General features: G+C 38.7%; 1 protein-coding gene and 1 long non-coding RNA gene across 2 annotated transcripts in view; one reads left to right on the top strand and one right to left on the bottom strand.

Annotated features, from left to right (window-relative positions):
• LOC135213519 (uncharacterized) overlaps positions 1–21,879 on the bottom strand; it is an 856,968-nt gene that overhangs the window by 480,306 nt on the left and 354,783 nt on the right. The window lies entirely within an intron of this gene.
• LOC135213518 (homeobox protein araucan-like) overlaps positions 1–21,879 on the top strand; it is a 196,872-nt gene that overhangs the window by 174,125 nt on the left and 868 nt on the right. The window contains 1 exon segment of the mRNA XM_064247432.1: positions 21,307–21,879. This exon segment is cut by the window's right edge and continues 868 nt beyond it. Within this exon segment, the coding sequence (XP_064103502.1) occupies positions 21,307–21,879 (573 nt within the window).

Here is a 21,879-nt window from a genome sequence, read left to right as displayed (position 1 = left end):
CAATGTATAGTTACTCATTTTGAATAAGTACAAAAACAAACCTAAAAAAATATTAAGTGGATTAATGGATAGCAAAACTGGGCAGATATTGTGCTGCATTAACAGTCATAATAGATCAAAGATAAATGAGAAAAGGAAACCTGCGTGGCAGCTCAGATGTTGGAAAGTATGTGAGTGTGAGTGTGGGTGGGGGCTGATGAAGAAGAAGAAAAAAAAAGAAAAAAGACTGGTGTGGGGGTTGGAATATTGGGGGGAGGGAGGTTGATAGCAGGGATTGAGCAAGCAGTAAGGCGGTGGGTGGATAATGTGGGTAAGAGTACAAGTGTCGGAGTGGAGGAACACAGGTATCCACTTAAATCTTGACAACCTCGCTATGACGGCACTCTCATTAGTCCAAAAAGCAGACTTCTCCCTTCCCTCCCTCATTCCCCACCCTCCAGGCTCTTCCCCCACCTCGCTGCCTCATCTTATCTCGCGACACAATTCCTCCTTATCACCCAAACGATTATCAATACCATATGAGGCGAGAAAGCCTCAGCGAAGCGCAGACGAAAGGAAGTTCTTGAGATGGATGTCGAAAGTCCAGGAATCGGAGAACGTGCTGGAGTATCCAACCTCTGGGCTCCTTGTTTCTGTCGACAAAGTAGAGTCCAGGGGTCCACCTCAAGCCCCTTATCCCTTTAATTCCTAACCACACTTCCGGTCCACCTAAGGGCAAGTGTCCGTGCTGGCATATAGCCAGCATAATCTAAACCAACCACCGCCCGAAAAAAGTTTATTTACCTGTTTTTTTTTTTTTTTTTTTTTTTTTTCTCGTTGAGTGATGCTGACCTGTATACTAAGTCAGCCTCTCTGTCTGTCTCTCCCTCTTTCTCGCTTACCTACAAGCACATCAATGCACACATAACTACTCACTGTGCGTGTCTTCTGTTTTTTTTTTTGTTTTTTTTTTGTTCTCGAGGGGGAAAAGTGTAAACAAAGAAATAGTCCAATTTAAAAGATTTAAGAAAACTGTAAAGAAACATAAGGCAGATCATTATCTAAAATTACCTACGATTTCCTGTGAATGATGGAAATCCAAAACTACGAATATTTTATCATATTTCTCTGTTTAATGTTTACATACAACTACTGGCCAGTGTTCAGAACAAGAAGGGGACTAATTCAGGCATATTTCGCTAAAGACCATTACAATACCGTTGACCTAATTAGAAAATTACGAACGTGGCAATTCGCTGATAACGGGGGGTTGCAGGGTGCAGTAGGGCATAAGACTAGTAGTCTCATCGCAAAATATTTGCTCAAAACGAGAAGATTAAACACGTTGCACAGCCTACCCTCTTAGCAGATATGACTATAGTTGACTTATCCAAAAACACACACACAAGATGTAGCTCTCGGGGGATCGAATTTCCCAGGTGACGAACCACACTTATCAATTATAATTCCACATCAGTAATAATTTTGAAATGGACTAATCGGATATTAAATGACACTTGCAGCTTAATGTTAGTGAATATGAACAAATGTCGCGGTGGTGTAATAAAAATTCACACACACACGCACTTGTATACATACATACATATGTATGTATATATATATATATATATATATATATATATATATATATATATATATATATATATATAGACAGACAATATATTGGCAAAATTTGTATGTTCGCCTCGCTGGTTTTTCCAAAACCTGTAATATTAAATGTTCCTAAGTTTTTTTCGTAAAAAAAAAAAAAAAAAAAACCATGCAAGCCAATAAGCGAGCCATGTTGTCAGCCCTTTAGATGTAACTATATTTCTTGTGCCAGGAGATGTTAGAATACGGTGAAAGTGAACTTCACACCTGTACATTATCAGAACAAGGAGGCGCTAATAATACCACTGCAATTAACTATCTATAATCGACGGGCATCAATCAACGGGCATCGTTTGTCAACTCCGTACCCAATCGCGATGCATCACTGTCACATGACCCTGATTTACGGGGCTCCTTATAAATTGGTCCTCTCCAATCAGACACAGCCATTCGGAAGGACCTGTTTTGACTATGTTCTCTTGCCGCGCCCAAGAGGGAAGAAGGTTGTTATCTCTGGTGTGTCTACTACTGAGAGTCATACGAGAAATGGATAAGTTAGCACCTGTTAATTACTGAGCCTGGCCTGTGCGGGCTCTTCACACACACACACACACACACACACACACACACACACACACACACACACACACACACACACATATATATATATATATATATTCTATATATAATATACCTGTGGAAATTCTACCAACGATTCCTTGATAAATTAAAGCATTCAAATAAGCTAATTTATTAGATATGTATTACAACTGTATTGCTGTTATTATTGTATTAGTTAGTATTATTTGTCATTCGGTGCTTACACCGTAATATTCACAAACATATTTAGCTGTGCAGGTGATAGGTGTTATGGGAAAAGTGTCATTTCAAATTATTTTACTGTCGTTCAGCTTTCTTGAAATGGGTAGGAGACCGGGTAATTAGTCACTATTTTGGCCTAGATGGTAATTTTGTTTGTGAGAACTTTATATTTTTTCTATATGTATTTAAAAACACTGCGAGAGGGACTTGAAATATGAATCTCGATCATACATTTCACATACGTCCTCAATGTTAAACCCACAATACCTTTTTCAGGAGCGAAGAATCCTTGGAATGACAGACAGGCGTTAACACTGTACCATTGTAACTCAAGCTTCACTATGAACTGCCTTATAAGTCACAGAACATCTTGGAATTTCATTAAATTGTACCCGCACCCTTACACAATATTTGATAACATTTACAGCTTCACTTAATAGTGATTTACCATACAAGTGAGGCATACTGTTGCACTTCAAAGGAAAACACACCCTTTGGACTGTTGTGGGCTCAACAGCAATGCATATTTATTTGATCTGAATGCTGAGAAAATCTGACTGTATGTTGTTATCAAAAATAAAAATACAATCTTGATCACTGTCCGAAGAAGAATCTACGGTAACTCTAATGAGAAAGGATGGGACATTTCAAACATATCGGATAATCTGAAATTCAATGACCTTGTGTCTTGCTTATGCTCCAAGTCATCCGAGAGTTACTTGCCTAAATATATGCATATGACGTCATTATAAACTATTTTTTGTTGAAGGTGTGTTATACTGCCTGTGGGAATCCACTGATATGAGTTGAGACATCAAAGCACAATGTCTCTTTAATCTGATCATTAACCTCATTTCGACCACGGTCGTAAAATAAAATTGATTTTATCAGAAATCTTTGTTGACGGTGTGTTAAGGTGCAACGTGGATCAAATTAAGAACCATAGATAGATAGAGATACTCTCTCTCTCTCTCTCTCTCTCTCTCTCTCTCTCTCTCTCACAAATGAAAGACATAAGTTTGATCCCATAACCGGACGAAGAGGGACGTATGGACCCAAGCCGAGAATTGGATAACTAGGTGTTAGGTGAATGTTATTGGTTGCAGATGAGGAGAGAGAGAGAGAGAGAGAGAGAGAGAGAGAGAGAGAGAGAGAGAGAGTTCGGAATAAATGACACAGGAGGGATCCGACGAGGAAGTCCCAAACCCATCAGGTAATTTCGTCTTTACCTAAAAGGCACTGCGCCCATAATTACCGGAGCAGTGAGAGATACTACTGGTGATCACAAGGCTGCGGTGTACTGAAGTTATGGTTGGAGAGAGAGAGAGAGAGAGAGAGAGAGAGAGAGAGAGAGAGAGAGAGAGATAATAACTGACGCTGGTATTGCTGTGTCAAAATGTATAACCTAGTCAAAAACTTTGAGGCCTTGACGAGGTAGTCTTTAATCGTCGTTGGAGTTTTTGAACAAAAAAACTGCCAACAACAATTGAATAAGATTCAAATATTTTGGGCAATAATTGATATATTGTTCTAGTTTTACGCGATTTTCCAAATAATTTTTGAAATATAAGTCAGTCATGAAAAAAAGGAAAAAGTCCTTTTACCTGATATCTCTCTCTCTCTCTCTCTCTCTCTCTCTCTCTCTCTCTCTTCTCTCTCTCTCTCTCTCTCTCTCTCTCTCTCTCTCTCTCTCTCTCTCTCTCTCTCTCTCTCTCTCTTGGAGAAAAGAACAATATCTGATAAAAAAAATCAGTAATTTCCTGACAAAACCAGTCAGACTATTGGCATCTCACTCTCTAATGTCTGTCGGTATGTCTATCAGAAGCTAATACTAATACCCTAACAAGGAAGTCAAGAGGCATTTCTAAATGACCAAAGCCACATTCAACGGCGATTTCACATCTTTTAAACCAAACACAGATTGTATGTCTGTAGACATTCCCTTATCAGATTTTATCGCCTGTTATTTTCCTTCCATCCCAAAGCTCTTGCCATCGCCAGCTATTTATTTCTTTATTTGCATATCAGCATTTATACGCATCTTTTTTTTATAGATTTTCAACTGAACTTGGCTTCCGTTTCTATATCTTTTTTTCTATCAAATGGAATTTCTTTTCTGTGGAAAACTCACAGATTTTTCTTTTTGACATGTTTGACGTGAAAACATAATAATAATAATAATAATAATAATAATAATAATAATAATAATAATAATAATAATAATAATAATAATAATAATAATAATAATAATTCAAAACTCAATGCCGGAAATATGATAAAAGCCATAAACACATGGGCAGTGCCAGTAATCAGATACAGCGCAGGAATAGTGGAATGGACGAAGGCAGAACTCCGCAGCATAGATCAGAAAACCAGGAAACATATGACAATACACAAAGCACTACACCCAAGAGCAAATACGGACAGACTATACATAACACGAAAGGAAGGAGGGAGAGGACTACTAAGTATAGAGGACTGCGTTAACATCGAAAACAGAGCACTGGGGCAATATCTGAAAACCAGTGAAGACGAGTGGCTAAAGAGTGCATGGGAAGAAGGACTAATAAAAGTAGATGAAGACCCAGAAATATACAGACAGGAGAAAGACAGACAGAACAGAGGACTGGCACAAAACAAACCAATGCACGGACAATACATGAGACAGACTAAAGAACTAGCCAGCGATGACAATTGGCAATGGCTACAGAGGGGAGAGCTAAAGAAGGAAACTGAAGGAATGATAACAGCGGCACAAGATCAGGCCCTAAGAACCAGATATGTTCAAAGAACGATAGACGGAAATAACATCTCTCGCATATGTAGGAAGTGCAATACGAAAAATGAAACCATAAAGCACATAGCAAGTGAATGCCCGACACTTGCACAGAACCAGTACAAAAAGAGGCATGATTCAGTGGCAAAAGCCCTCCACTGGAGCCTGTGCAAGAAACATCAGCTGCCTTGCAGTAATAAGTGGTACGAGCACCAACCTGAGGGAGTGATAGAAAACGATCAGGCAAAGATCCTCTGGGACTATGGTATCAGAACGGATAGGGTGATACGTGCAAACAGACCAGACGTGACGTTGATTGACAAAGTCAAGAAGAAAGTATCACTCATTGATGTCGCAATACCATGGGACACCAGAGTTGAAGAGAAAGAGAGGGAAAAAATAGATAAGTATCAAGATCTGAAAATAGAAATAAGAAGGATATAGGATATGCCAGTGGAAATCGTACCCATAATCATAGGAGCACTAGGCACGATCCCAAGATCCCTGAAAAGGAATCTAGAAAAACTAGAGGCTGAAGTAACTCCAGGACTCATGCAGAAGAGTGTGATCCTAGAAACGGCACACATAGTAAGAAAAGTGATGGACTCCTAAGGAGGCAGGATGCAACCCGGAACCCCACACTATAAATACCACCAGTCGAATTGGAGGACTGTGATAGAGCAAAAAAAAAAAAAATAAAAAAAAAAATAAAATAATAACTTTCTAAAGAAATTATCATTTCATCTCGAACTCGAATAATCACAAAACCATGAAACAAAACCATTCGTTTCCGAAGGTTACACCTCAAGAAACGAAGGGCACTGTCAGGTGTATCGCATTTCCAAAAATGTGAGAGGGATCGTCGAGCGACCAGCGTCACCTTCACCATTCTTTGAAAACGCTCATCTACAACAAACAGCAACTTCAGCGAGTTTCGTCTGGCGCGCAAAACTACCCCAAAAAGGGCGCGCAAGCATTCAGCCGCCATACCTGCATGCGCTGGCGAGGCCCACAAGACTAGTAGTTCGTGTCCAATTACTTTAATGGGCGAGATAACGCAAGGTCCAACTGGTGTCTCCTCGATAACGCCGCGGAGCTTGACACCGAGTTATCATGTAAGAGGACAGGGCGGCGGAGTTGACTGGTTTTCACGGATGAAGTGGACATTGTTGATAGCCGCCCGGCAAAAAGTTGACTGTCGCCGAAGCGTGATTGCCGTGCTAATTTGCTTATTTTGCAACGCTGGGCATGAGTTTGGTCACCTTCCCAAAGAGGTGTTAGCCATCCGGAAATATTCTCCAGATGATATCACACTGAACGCGACTCGGTGTCATTCTATCTACTACCCGGGGCGTCGTCTCCTTTCCCTTACCCTCGGCCATCAGCAAGGCAATGTTTGTTGCCGTCAGGTTGAAAATACGACTGATTGATTGATTAATCTATTCAACTGCCGTCAGCCATTTAAGATACAAATATATGAAAAAAATAAAATCCTTCATCTACTACAGTAAAGACGAAACTTTAAGGCCAATGGCATGTCTTGTCGAAAATAAGAATTTCAGTAAACTGAGAGAGAGAGAGAGAGAGAGAGAGAGAGAGAGAGAGAGAGAGAGAGAGAGAGGCAAGGGATCGGCAAACGTGTTACCTTAATGTTCCTGATAACCCAGGCCCGGTAGGGGACCCTGGAGGTCTTTGCGATACCGACACGACCCTCTGGACGATACTTGGTGATACCGGGATGATACTTCACGATACCTGACGCTACCTTAAAATACAAACATGCCCGATGACACTCGACTATCATGTCCAAGGCTACTCCTTCAACTTTCGAGATAATCTTCGAATGAAAGGGAATAAGGAGGAGGATGGAAAGTCGAGGTATTCCCTTAAGTGGGACAAACTATATGTATATATATTATATTCATATATAGATATACATACACACAAACACACACACACACACACACACACACATATATATATATATATATATATATATATATATATATATATATATATATATGTGTGTGTGTGTGTGTGTGTGTGTGTGTGAAATAGAATTGCATTGACATGTAATAATAAGACCAACTTTAAAAATTAATCAAATTTCACAAAAGAAAATATAAAACATTACTGGTTTCTTTAAATCATAGAAACGAAAGCAACTGTAGATACTGTATCTCATTATCTTTTAAGCTACAGAAAAAAAAAATGCACAGCAGAAAACGTATCTCACGGAAACAAAGCAACCATTCCGTTAATGAAAAGTATCGTCGGATATCAGCGTCACTTATCGTTGTTAAGCGGTTGAAACGAATGACGATGTATAACTAGTATTTAGATCAGGTTGACATTTTGGAATGTGTTCCAGAACACAAAGAAAAAAAATTACTAGAAAATGTTCTATATGTTTTATGGCTCTTGTTTGTTATATCGACATTTGACAGTCTTCCATAGTTGTTTATTGGCATCTTCAGGCAAGAAGAATGCTGTGTATGTTGTCCTACACCATCGAACAGTGACATCAGATATATAATACACAAGCACGCACACACATATACGTATATGTATACACATACGTACATACTAGTCACCATTCACAGCTGGGTCGACTAGTTGGTCGTTGGGACTGAACTACAACCTTTCACATGTGAGCCCAGTGCTTTACCACCGAGCTTTACACATGCCACACACACACATACATACACACACACACACACACACACACATATAATCTATATATATATATATATATATATATATATATATATATATATATACATATATTTATATATGTGTGTGCAAATTTTTAATCCTTATGTAGGTTAATATCAGAGCAATTATTCTGGAAAATTAAATGTTATTAATATTTTTACATGTATCAATTGCATTGTGTATCTATCAATTAGTGCATCTGATTACAGAGGCAGGACTAGACTTCTGATATGACAGCAATACAGAAAAAAGGAAAAATTAGTCACTCCGAGATTTAATGACACATGCTTACGAGTAGAGAATAACAGTCTTCTATAGCTGCAAAAACATAAACAATAAATAAATAAATAAATAATATATAAATAAAAGTAAAAGAACTGCTAGGTATTCATTCTACTTGAGATACCATTGGTTTCACAACGGCTGATTATGAGGTGATCTGAAAAGTTGAATTTTCAAATGATACTAAACTCACATATCGACTTTCATCAGTGAACTTCGGTAGATGTCCAGTTTAATTTACTAGACTTTCTGGGCGAAACCATTTAGTATCTTATATAGCAAACCAAAGATAGTACCTAAAAGTTTGTGATAAGGCTAGAATAGTTTCCGGGATACCAGTTAGTTGGTTAGATTAAACCGGCCTTGTGTTAGCACGGGCACTCGTCCTAGGGCAAGTGTGGTAAGGTGTTGAAGAAGATAAGAAATTTGTGTGGACCTCTGCACTCTGACCAACTAACGGAAACGACAGGGTACAAGCTTGGTTCTTATTATTTATCTGGAGATTCAATAATTTTATATTAATGGGCTACGTTATTACAACAATAGTAAAATGCGCTCAGAAGAAAAGGCAAGTGCAGTGTTTTTTCCATTTAAGAAGTGATAGTTCGCCATATCATTTTCCTAAAAAGTATTTCCGAGCCGTATCTATCGCACGGGCTGTAATTTGTCTTTCTTTTTACATCATAAGTTTTGGAAGAATGGGTATTGACATTTACGCCAAAAGATAAGAGAGGAAACGAACGCATTTGGTATCATCCACAGGCTAAGAAAATAAAACCGTGGATACATCACTAATGTTCCCTTTCATTAAACTTTTTATTAATTTCAATATGAAGTCTTTTCATGCTTAAACCTTGGCTGGACAAAGCTAAGGCGATTTCTAAAGATAGGCTAAGCTTTGGCGAGTTATAAACAGAATTAACTAAGCTAAGATGAGTTCTAAACAGAACAGATTAAGCTAAGGCGAGTTCTACATCGTAAACGGTATGATATTTTCCGGGAAAAGATGAGTCTTGAAAGATAGCTTGATAAAAACTTTGCCTTAGAATTTGCCGCAAAAAAGGATATCACCAAATTAATATGACGGTTCAATCAAAATTTACCACGCCAGGATGGTAATGGAAAAACTATATTTTCCTTTATATATATATATATATATATATATATATATATATATATATATGATATATATATATATGTATGTGTGTGTGTGTGTGCGTGTGTGTGTGCGCGCGCGTGCGCGTGTGTATATTTATTTGTAAATACCCAAGAATTATACTAAAATATGGGTCATGTGGAAACTAGCTAAAAGCAGACTAATTCATTTGTGTCTTTATAACTTGGAAGTTCATAATCATCTAAACTTAAATTTCATTAACTGATTTGAAACTCAATCATGCACCATTTGAAGGACCAGAACTTGTAACAAAGAAAAAAACTAATTCCTAACTTCTTACTTACCACAATTACTCAAGTGAAAGCCCCAAGTCTCGGGCATGAGGAAAATGATATTGATCCACATACCACAATCGCTTCCACCCCCCCGCCCCCACACAAAAAAAGGAAGGAACTACCCCACCCCTCCGAAACTTAGATTTTTCAAGGGTGGCTTCAGTAAGAATGAATAACCATATCAGTCATTCATTTACGTTACCTTATTGCAGTGTCATCGGGAAAAGACTTTTCTTAGCATTTTACAAACACAATAAAGAACAATTACTATAAGTGACAATGAGGTTTTCATTAATTGCTGTAGGGGCTATCAGCAAGTTATGGTAATTACGGCATACAGAGAGAGAGAGAGAGAGAGAGAGAGAGAGAATCCTCGATTATCTAATTACTGGAAACTTGTTGCGATAAACATAATTTTGACTAGAAACTTATTTCCTTTTCGAAAGCGTTACACAGTATGAATGTAAGACTTCTGATATGAGAGAGAGAGAGAGAGAGAGAGAGAGAGAGAGAGAGAGAGAGAGAGAGAGAGCGGTAAATTTGCAAGGAAGGAATCATAACTTCATTCTGCAATTCAAGACACCATATGGAACAAGGCATGCTGAAAATATGTATGGGAAAATATGTATGGGGTAAAATCCGTGCGCATTCAGAGCAGCTTCCTTCCATCGTCTGTTTATTTGCATTTCAGACATCATCTAGATCTCAAGCTTAGTACGGCTGAGCTCCCTTGTGATAGGGAATCCATCTCGGAGTATCCCTTGGCCATAAATATTTCAAACATGCATGGCAATGCCATCTAGTATTCTATCTCTATTGGTGGTCCTTTTTCCCCATCTCTTGTTGATTCTAATTTGCCTTCATGTGCCACACCTACAATGCAACAATGGTTATTTTATTTGCGTAAAGTTATCCCTTGCAATGTTTTTGATAACAGTAATTATTTTCATGGTTTTTTGTATTGTTATAGTTCTAATAGTTGTCACTATTGCTAATGTTGTTGTTATGAAGTGCTGTTAGTATCCGTAATGATAAACACTTTTAATTACGCATGATAACTGCTGTTATCATTGCAAAAATAATAACACTCAGTAGAGAAGTATAATAAATAATAACACTTAGTAGAGGGCATACCTCTTTCAGGGCCACCCATGAAAGTGTACGTGGATTCCATTGAGACAAATGAAACGCTATACTGATGCCCACCAGATATCTAATATATAGATCCTTGCACCAACGCTCATCAAAATCCGCTTACCCGTTCTTGAGATATCCAGTTCACAAACACACAAGCAACCTCCCCCATAACCTCACACGCGCAGGAGGAAACAACCTTTTTCTAACATTAAATATTAAATATGACGACCGGTCCCTAATCCTATTCTTTGACTCGACCCCAGTCCAGGAAGTGCTTTTGATTAAGGCAGTAGTGAAAAAAGAAGAAGTAAATTCTTATGTGATAAATGTCGTTATTTGAACCCATAACTCATAAACAATTTTATCACTCATATCGAATTACGAAAGTTTTATTATTATGTTTTAGATATATTGCTTAACACTATACAAGTGATGCTTATATTAATTAACAGAAATATTCCGAAACCCTCGTTATCAAGTAATACTTCTTATATCATTAATTTAACATGTTGGCGATGGTTTCCTAAAATAAAAGAATTAAATCACTCTGCCCACCGAAAGCAAGTCCAAAAGCACGACTCATCCTGAAACCGTAACGCTGTAAGCAGCTTCACACCGGAGACTTTTGCAAGGCGCCTAGAAATTAATTCCGCGATAATGGCGGTTACCTTTCTCCTAGTCGGCGTAAATCTTCCTAAGTCTATAAAGAATGAAGTTATACATCGCACATTTAACCCTAGAAAACAAAGCCCACAACACCTCTGCTCGCTCTAACCCATCCTCTCCTCCCATCTCCCGTCACCCCACCATAACCTGCCTCCCCCAACCACCATAACTCAGCACATCCTATCGTTACACTCTTCTCCTCCAGCCATCCGGATCCTTCAGCTAAAAAAAAAAAAAAAAAAAAAAAAAAAAAAAAAAAAAAAAAAAAAAAAAAACAAAAAAAAAAAAAAAAAAAAAAAAAAAAAAAAAAAAAAAAAAAAAAAACTCGGCGCCTACTAAGGGGCAAGACCAACATAAGGTGGGCATAATTAAACGGGAGATAATGAGATAGCATTGTGATTAGCAGAATGTAGAAAGCATGTCCGTTGTTGGCCGTGATAAGAGTGACACTACTCGCCACTAAGGCTATTGGCTCACTATCCCCTAAACACACACTCTCTGCCAACCTTCCCCCACCCCACCCCTTGAATCCCCAACCCTACCCTCACCCCCTTTCCCTTTCCCATCTTGCACCCCAGCCCCTACCGCCTTTTGCATTAAGATCCCTCTTTTACACTCAAACTTCTCTCTCTCTCTCTCTCTCCTCATGACTTTACCTGAGTCTCAGCATCCTCTCTGTTGCATTTTCCAGATCTCTTTCTCTCACTCTCTCTCTCTCTACAACTTGACGTCGAATCTTTATCTACCAATTCTTCAGTTGTTTAACTTCACAAGCCACCCCTCTCTCTCTCTCAATTAATTCTATTGCCATTAATTTTTTATTGTTTCAATTTCCTACCTATGCACAGCTTACAGATATATATTTTCTCCCTCTCTCTCTCTCTCCATGGACTCCCAACACAATTCACTTATCGTGTTCTAGCAATCTATCACGCTGATTCGTTGAACGAGAGAGGGAGAGAGATTTGTCTCAGTAAAATGTGATAAAAAATGGTATGCAAAACTACGTGTGTTTCTGGGACGCAGTTTCTCAAGCTCTGCATGCTTTTTGTTTTCGAGAAATTATATTTTCTAACTTTTTATCATGTTAATGTAATCAAACAAATGATCCCTTTACAACAATTCGTACATTTAGAAGTCATGAGCTAATTAACTGTAAAAGCAGTATCAGTGCATATGTTGCACGCGCACTTGTCTTTCGGACGAAAACACTGACAGTGAGCAAAATTCCGGGTTTGTTTAATTCCTGAATCTAAAGAATAAATATTATTTACTCATGCCTTTGACGATGACGATCGATATTGGGTTGCTGGTACTACGAGAGTTTTTTGCTATCCTCATGGATGGGGATGTAATACGATACACTCAGGATATTAGAACTCGCGTCTGTGATGAGATAATGTGACACTGCACTTCCGAAACAATTTTTTTTTCTATTTACTACATAAGAATTACCTGTGAATATCTAAGGTCAAGTTCCATTCTTACAAGCGAGAAGTCATATGCAAGCTTAATATTACGTCAGGGACAGAAGGAAGCTTGAATATAGCTGAAGAAGGATATTAGATACTAAAAAGGTCAAAGGTCAAGGACGCACATGAAGCTTTCCTTGCTAACGGAAAAAATCAGGACGGAATGACCTAAGTAACTGGACTGTCCTCGAAAGTCGAAAGCGTTGAGTCTTTCGAGTATCTCTTCTCAGGTAATGATGAAACTTGAAATGCATGAATACTAAATGGAGTTCAAACTAAATCTTAATGAATCCATGCGTGCAAAATTGTACATGTATCTTTGGTTTGCTAGGCACAAGTCGCTGTCTCTCAGACATTTGAAGCCACTGTGTTTAAATAGCGGTTGAAGTACTATTAATATTGGATTTTTTTTGCATCCCTCTTAGCATAAAGCTAAATTGTATAGCTATTCATTCACTTACATATAGCCTCGTTTATTTGCAAAGACATTGCTATTAATAAAAAATCTGTACCACGCAATTGGCAAGTAACTGTCTTTCATGCAGCTTATGCTTGCTAACTGAGCTGGAGATTCAGTGCCTTTCCTTGATATGGACAGAGATAATAGAAAGGAAGCAAAATGGACAGATGGATCAGTTTTGTTTTCTGGGTTTCGTGTTGGCTTTTGTCCTGAGTTACTGTAAGAAATATGCTACAGAACATTTGCTTATTTACAGTCAACAGTTGATGCCCTCCGATGTTCTCTATGTGCATATCAACTATCATAGATATAGTGCCACTTGAACAGGATTTCTTAACTCATACTTCAGAGCACATGCAAAGATCATGCCTGTCGAAGTTCCAGTCTGTTACTTTGAGTTGTGCTTAGCAAACAGAATTCGTGCACAGGATTACAAGAGGTTCCTTTCTCTCCATTGATTTATTCACTGCCAGCGTAGGTTTCGTCATCTGACATGTTTTTTAATCTAAAATCTGATGTGCCTTTCCATTTACCTGTCAAGAAACCTAGAAGTGATACAAGATTTGGTTAAGTAGATACAAGCAAGAAGATAACACCAGGAAAAACAAATAAGACATAACAAAAGACTAGATCTCATGTACATAGAAATAGTTTGAACCTTCATAAATTGCGAATCATCACTATAATGACAGAACCATGGCCAGGCGGAAACAAGCTGAACAAACAAAAGCAAAATCGCCAAACAACAAAGGAAAGCCTTCAGCCCGATTAAGAGTAAGAGACAAAAGAAGAGCAAAAGGATATATCAAACACGAGAACACTACTAAAACTTTGACTTCACGACCATGTCACTTGCAGGGAAAGTTTCTTCGAACTCGTGTTCGCTGACTTATACACGCACAAAGAAAAATAAAACAAGATCTCGCACACACACTTCGTCACTTTGCTGAACATTACAGACTTAGGCAGTCGTGCCTCCTCTTTGTTTTACAGCGAGTGGATCACCATGTATTAATGTCTAATGAAGGCACGACGAGCGGGTTAGTGGGAAGAGGTAGAGAGGGAGAGAGAGAGAGAGAGAGAGAGAGAGAGAGTGAGCGTTGCCATTTCTTATGGAGTTTGTCGAGACGTAATGAAATTCAGCCGAAAGTTTTGCTACCCTTCCCGTCTTCCAAAAAGGCGACTTTAATCGGCAAAAGAGAAAACGGCAAATGCTTTCATTCGGTAAATCTATACTTTTAATCGCCTTTCCCTTCATCTTCTCTTTCTCCCTCGCCCGAAATTTTCGTGTACTGGCAATAATTTCATGTAGCATCTTAGTTTGGAACATGTTCGCCGATAAGGACCCGCCAACGTCAGGCCTCTTGCGTGGCAAGTCTTTATCATATCCGTCGTTCCATGAGCGGGTAGTGGCTGCGATATCCATCAGACTCTCGCAACAAGGCCCATCCCTCATCTCAACACCTGCACGTCTTCCGCCGTTCCCTGGGGCCTTGCGCCTCGCTGGCTGTCCTGCCTAATACGTAAAGCAAGCCCGTGTGTACTCCCAGGTATTTTGGCCCTTAAATCAGCCATTAGCATCACCGTTCGTACATCGACCAATGGATAAATCAAATTAAGAAACGGGGTGAAACAAGGCAGTCGCAGCCGAGGCACATGCATTCGAACGCCGGCAGGGCCCGTTTCCCGCCACTCCCCCGAGAGAACAAAGACTAGCCGCCATTACATCATCTGTGGCTGTCATCTCGCTCCTCCTTCTTCATTTTCTACCTGCCCACGATAGGTAGACTCCGCCCTATGTTCACATATCGTTAGTCAAGGCAACCAGCGGGGTTTTTGTGGCCTCCATGTTTCAGCAGTGTAGGTCTGGAAAGGGGCTCTAAACAGAGTGCTGTTGTGGGGCATGTTTGGGGGTTGGTCAAAGCCTTTGGGAAGCACTGGCGAAGAAAGGAAAAGATGATGAGAGAAGGTCAGAAAAAGCAGGGAATGAAAAGGAGGAAGGGAGATGCCTTGAGTCTACCACTTGGTTATCGCCACATTATAATATTCAGATTTTTATAGGGTATTTATGCACAGTTAATTTAATTTAGTGCAGTGTGAAGGATAATGGTCTTAATGCACGGAGATTTAGGGTCGAATCTGGTTAATACGAGGAAAAGGTGTGATCCCTGGATGGCGGGTGTTTTATCGACGTTCAAGGGAAAATAAATAATAAAAATCTCATGAAAATAAACGGAGTGCCTCATTCCAACAGTGTCGCTCTCAGTAGTTGCCTGACCAATCTTGCAACAATTTTCATAAGAAATTATAATTAGTCATTGGGACACTAGCTATGCTGCTCATTGGGGCCAATTCTTTCATATGAACGATCACATAAACGAGAATAACACTGAATTAAACTGGAGAATAAAGGAATAGTAATTCATCTCGATGCTTTGAGTAAGTAACTAACTCATTATATATTGCATATGAAGCTATATTCCTACGACAAAATTGTCACTGATTTCGTTTCATATCATTACCGACTCGTTGCTTCCGAAGATTTTCAAAGACCATGGCATTTAGGCGATGAAGTTTAAATTCTGCATTAGCCTTCCTTATTATTTTCGAAAGATAATCACTGAATTATTTTCACTGTACAGTATGTAAAAGTATATTCTTTGAAAATTTTCCATTTAAACCATGCTGCTGACATACATGTGTCTCAATTACGTTCATGTTAAGTTTATATTATATTCAGGACGGTTGTTAAGTTGATAAGAATCAGCATGATTTGAACTCTGTCTCAACTCTCATTGTTCTGAAGATGACATCACAAAGACACACATTTTATATATATATATATATATATATATATATATATATATATATATATATATATATACTATATATATACATATATAAAATACATGCTTGTATGTATCTATATATATATATATATATATTACGCGTTCTCCTATGATTAATACGTGTTTACGAGCGTGATATTTAACATTGCGTGATTTCTGCCGACCGCAATATGCTGTCTACAGTATTATTGTATCCTTTGGCAATCTGCAATATTTCCATGATACTGAAAGAAGTATCTTCCATATCATAAGCGTCATATAAGAAAAGTAGTAGTCGTTTGTTACTTTTTATAAATACTTGTAAGATATGATACAGAAAAGCATGGCATATCTATCTAAGGAACTTTATCTGCGAACCATGTGTGTTGTATCTGAAAATCATGGAAACATCCTGTAAAATCGCGATGCACACACACATATATGTTATGTATGTATGTAGTATGTATGATATATATATATATATATATATATATATATATATATATATGTGTGTGTGTGTGTGTGTGTGTGTGTGTGTGTGTGTGTGTGTGTGTTTGTGTATGTATGTATATAAGCAGAGCGTAAGCAAAATGTCCTCGTGAATATTGTCGTTAAATTATCAACTTTATCACCTAGTTCCCCTTTTCGCAAAAATCTAATTTAAGAGACTAAATTCCGCGACCAAGCTTATAAATGAGCAAAGACTACGTAACTCTCAAGTTACACACATTCCAATCATCAGCCCATCCTGCGATGTGGCAGTCGGTAACAAGGAAGGAATCGTTAGGCTAAAACAACTACTATATGGCTCCCAACTCCCCCTCCCTACCTCTCTTTCTCTCTCTCCCGACTATGCGAGGCCCCACTTCCAGGAAGAATCAGGACCAGACATCATCCTCTGGCTGTCCATGAGAAGAGAATTCAGATCGCGTGTGGTCGCGTCATCCGAGTTCGTAGAGGCGTTCAATTCACTTATCGGCTGCACCACTGACCGCCCAAACACTTTAAATAATAAGGGAGGAAGCCTTTGGTACCGATCTCTCTCTCTCTCTCTCTCTCTCTCTCTCTCTCTCTGGCTATACACGGATCTAAACGTACATAATGATCAGGTAGACTGGGCTCTTTTCAACTGACAGTTCTGTTTCTGGGGGGTGGCTTATGATTCTCGATGGCCTTCCAAATACCACCAGAGTTAGTTGAGGGCGATTCTGTTCGAGAGATAAAATAGCAGTTCTTTGTAACCAACTTAGAATACATTTAACATTGCAGGACATTGACCTGACAAAGGATTTCAAGAGTATACGGACTGGAAAATAAAGTGATATTTTATTTCACAGAACGCAAGTATAGGATATTGCAATTTAGTGCATCTTGTGGCTTTGAAATGATTGGAGAACAAACACACATCGACATAATCATATATATATATATATATATATATATATATATATCTATATATATATATATATCTACAAAATTACTTATTGAGTGGTTTCCAAATACGACACTGTAATGTATCTGGTTTGCAAAGATTACTATATGTTTAAAAAAATTCTGTATGGTATAAAAATAAATCTAGGAAGGTCAGCTGGTTTGATAGTTAATTTCAGAGAAAGAAAGTTCGTTTGGTATAACTGACTGAAGAAATAATTATTAGTTTGTTAGAGGGACTTTGCATAGTCAGGGAGTTTTTGTTTAAAAATTCCCTGTATTGTCATATAATTTATACATTTTAAAGATGGCATCTCCTCAGTCTTTGAAGATGACATAGAAAGTTGTAGCCATAAAATCAACCGTTCTTTTATTCACTTCTGGAGACTAGAACTCTTTGTGAGGGATGACTCCTCCATATCCAAAAATACTTTTAGTGGGACAAACCCAGTGATACTCTCTCTCTCTCTCTCTCTCTCTTTTCGTTTTTTTGTTTTGTTTTTGGAGGTAAGCCAGAAATGCTCTGGAATCTTCTTTGTAACGTTGGCTTACTGCTATACGCAAAATATCAGATCTTACGAACCAAACCGAGTATTCCAAATTTAGTGTAAGAAGAAGAATAACACATTGTATGTGCTTTCTGTGTTTGCTTGTTGTTTGTCTATTTGCGTCTGCTATGTAAGCAAGGCATCTTTGGCATGGTTGTTATCTATGTATCCTGCTCACGTTCTATAATATCCAACTTTGGCTTAAATGGGCTTTTGAGACTAAAAGTGTCAATCCAGACAGTCTTGCAGATATTTACTTCTCTGCTGGAATGTGTTGACGGTTTTGCGTCCGTCAACGAACCCTGCAAGTGAATGAATTACCCGGTTCTGTAAAGTCTCGATACATTGCAAAATATTTAGTTATCACCACTTGATTATGGAATGCGCTTGAAAAACTTCTGCAGCTATTCAGGTCATCTGTTACAATAGTATCGATAAAATATCTACTATCCTTGAACTTCAGGCTACTTTTATGGAAACTGTCACTCTGTCCTGCAGTCACAAGACACCTTTGGAAAGAAGGAATCACTTGCATTGTTTTACGTGCCTAGGTTCGGAAGAAACTTTGGTTAGTTACAAAGTGGATGGAGTGGCTAGCAAAATATTTCCAAGTGTACGCTGTTGAGTGTTCACTTGTCCTAGTTTGTTGGGACATACCCAAGGTTAGTTGGGCTTGTGGCATTGAAGGAAAAGAGTAACTACTTAAACAAAAAAGCACATTGTCAGGAGTATGTCAAATATGACATTTTGTTAAAATGATCAAGAACTGAAAGTTCAAGTTACAGCTTGCGAATCAATGTTTCGGAGAGTAACTAACAGTTTCTGATTTTAAATGATTTCCGTGACATTTTCTAGCAAAAGGGTTAAAGCTATGAACTGAATAGGGAAAAACTGATTGATGAGTTGGAAAAGTTGCTGATAAAAACAAATATAAAAAAAAAAGACATTTAACATGGACTGAGTTGGAACCCTGAAACAATAAGTGAAACGATTTTTCACAGATATCACAGTCAAGGTACAGTTATCGCATTCAGTGTACAGTTAAGATTGGGAGAAGCGTCTGTGTAGATATGAAGTTTATATGAAGATGGATATCATGTTTTTCTCTATCGTGAGAAAAGAATAACTATAAGCTTACGGTAATTAATTCATAGATAATTAATTGTTAAATAAAAACGAGCGAAATGATTCAATACAATTCTGAATTAAGAAAACGTGCTCTCGGAAAGTGGAGTAACCGATTTCTGCCTATGTACTTGAAATTGTGATCTCCGAAAACTTTTCCTACATGGTAAAATGTGCACTGTTATATCTTTATCTATTCTTATTTCCAATGTTTTTTTTATTTTTGTTGCACGTACACAAAAAAATATCCCACCTTAAGAAAGGCTGTTTCATCACGTCATTATTGGGTTAGGCATATGCAAATTTGAACAGCCGATAGTTCTTAGGTGTTGTCGACATGAGGTTAGGTTCCGCATCTGAATAACAACAGGCCACAAAAAAACAAAAGGCCTCTCCGGGACCCCTTCCAACACGAGATTCTCACTCTTGACTTTCAAATGACGCGCCGCCCACCATAATGGCCGGGTATTGTGATGATGATGATGAGTGCGGTCGGGATGTGATGAATTTTGATGGACGGCTGCAACACCGCTGCGCACGGAATGGCAAGGGTACGGATGCACACACACATACACACACGCACGTACACACACACACACACACACATATATGGTCCAGGGGAAGGGGTACAGGCCTTCCTAGCAGACCAGGCCGAACATCCTTCTTTATGACTGAAAACGGCCTCCTCTAAACCCGGCCAAAAGGGAACACAAATTACCTCATAATGACACACATGGAAGTTCTGAAAGTGTTATAAACGAATACATCTCGAGAGGAGGCGATTCCAAACGAAGAGAGGGAATCGCCGATGGGAATCTGCGTGAGGTACACGGGGGAAATGCCCTCGTGATGTATCGCATACCACAAAGCATTCGTGTTTTTCGTCGGCGGGAGATTAGGCAAGGCTTTGTTGCGGGTATGTGCGAAATACGAATGCTCACAACCGCTGAAGAGTGCAGAAGGATTGTTTTCAAATCGCCTTTTTATCCACTAAATAAGCAGATCTTCCTATCTTTCTCTTTTTCTGTATTTACCTATTATATATATATATATATATATATATATATATATATATATATATATAGTAAATATAGTATATATATATATATATATATATATATATATATATAATATATATATATATATATATATTGTATATCTATATATATATATATATATATATGTATATATATATATATATATATATATATATATATATATATATATATATATATATGTATATGTGTTATATATTATATATATATATATATATATATATATATTATATATAATGTTTGTGTGTGTGTTTGTATGTTTGTGTGGCTGTGTGCGCACGCGTGTTCACTGCAACATTAGTGGGTTAGTCGAAAGATGAATGTGGGTTGGGCTAAATATCCAATCTTAATATATTTCGCTAGACAACTAATAGCAGTGGAGTTAAAGTAGTAGTAGTATAACAGTAACAATTTCACATCGATAACAATAGAGCATGGTAACTGTACTTTCCATGAATTTATACTAAATTAGCCTCGAATACTGGAATTTTTTTTTTACTATCCTTAGAAACACTTTATCAAAATCGTTATCATCAGCTGCACCAGTCTGAGCTGGCTGATCATACTAATCTGTCATTTCTATCAGGAAGGCTGTCTTTGAATTAACAAGCATGGAATAAGATTTACAAAAAATAGCATCAGTAACAGTAACCTACTGCAAAATAACCGGCCCCACCACCACTACCACCCCCCCTCATTTTGTTTTTCGTAAGAAGTGAAATAGTATCATTATCACTGATGATTTTACTTATGACAAATTTTCGAAGGTCATCAAGTCCGGAAAAATGTTTTAAGAAACAGAAATTATTGCAAGTGAGAACGAATGAAACGAATACCATGCTTCATTAGCCTTTTATGGCTACTTCAATTGTTTAGTAACTGAAAATTCATAGGAATGAATTTGTCTCTTAACTGCAGTCTGCTGATTAACACAATGTTTATTCCAGATGTGGACGTCGGCGGAGAAGTGCGGGGAATAGAAGACGGCGTGAGCGAAGGGTCTCCCCTCCGGCCTCCTTCCCCTTCCAGCACTACGGGAGGAGGAGGAGACGCGCAGCCACATGTTGCTCCTCCGCCAGCATCTCCCGTCAAGCCCAGAATTTGGTCTCTAGCCGACATGGCCTCCTCATCTTCGTCGCCAACATCTCCGTCGTCCACCTTAGCCGGTGCCGTGGGCAAGATGAGCGTCCATCGACCACTGCACCTCGAGGCGTCACCCTATGCCCGTCCTCTGCCCATGGCACCCCGTCTCCCCTCTCCTCAAGAGGCCCTTCTGCAGGTATACGCCAAGTCTCTAGGGCTGGCGCCCCACCACGCCCACTCTTTTCCGTCTCTTCCTCCGGGCCTTAACGGGCTGGGCTCTCACCTCTCTCCTCCAGGGCTGGAGGCTCCCCTGCCAGCAACTCTGGGGGCACCTCCTTACAGCACGGCACCATTACAGCCACCCACCATTAGCAGACCAGTGGCAACGCGCCCAATGCCGCCCTCATCGCCCACCTCTCTACCGCCCTTGCATCATA

Source organism: Macrobrachium nipponense, chromosome 43 (assembly GCF_015104395.2).
Source record: "Macrobrachium nipponense isolate FS-2020 chromosome 43, ASM1510439v2, whole genome shotgun sequence".
Lineage (NCBI taxonomy): Eukaryota > Metazoa > Arthropoda > Malacostraca > Decapoda > Palaemonidae > Macrobrachium > Macrobrachium nipponense.
This window is presented reverse-complemented; position numbering and strand designations above follow the sequence as displayed.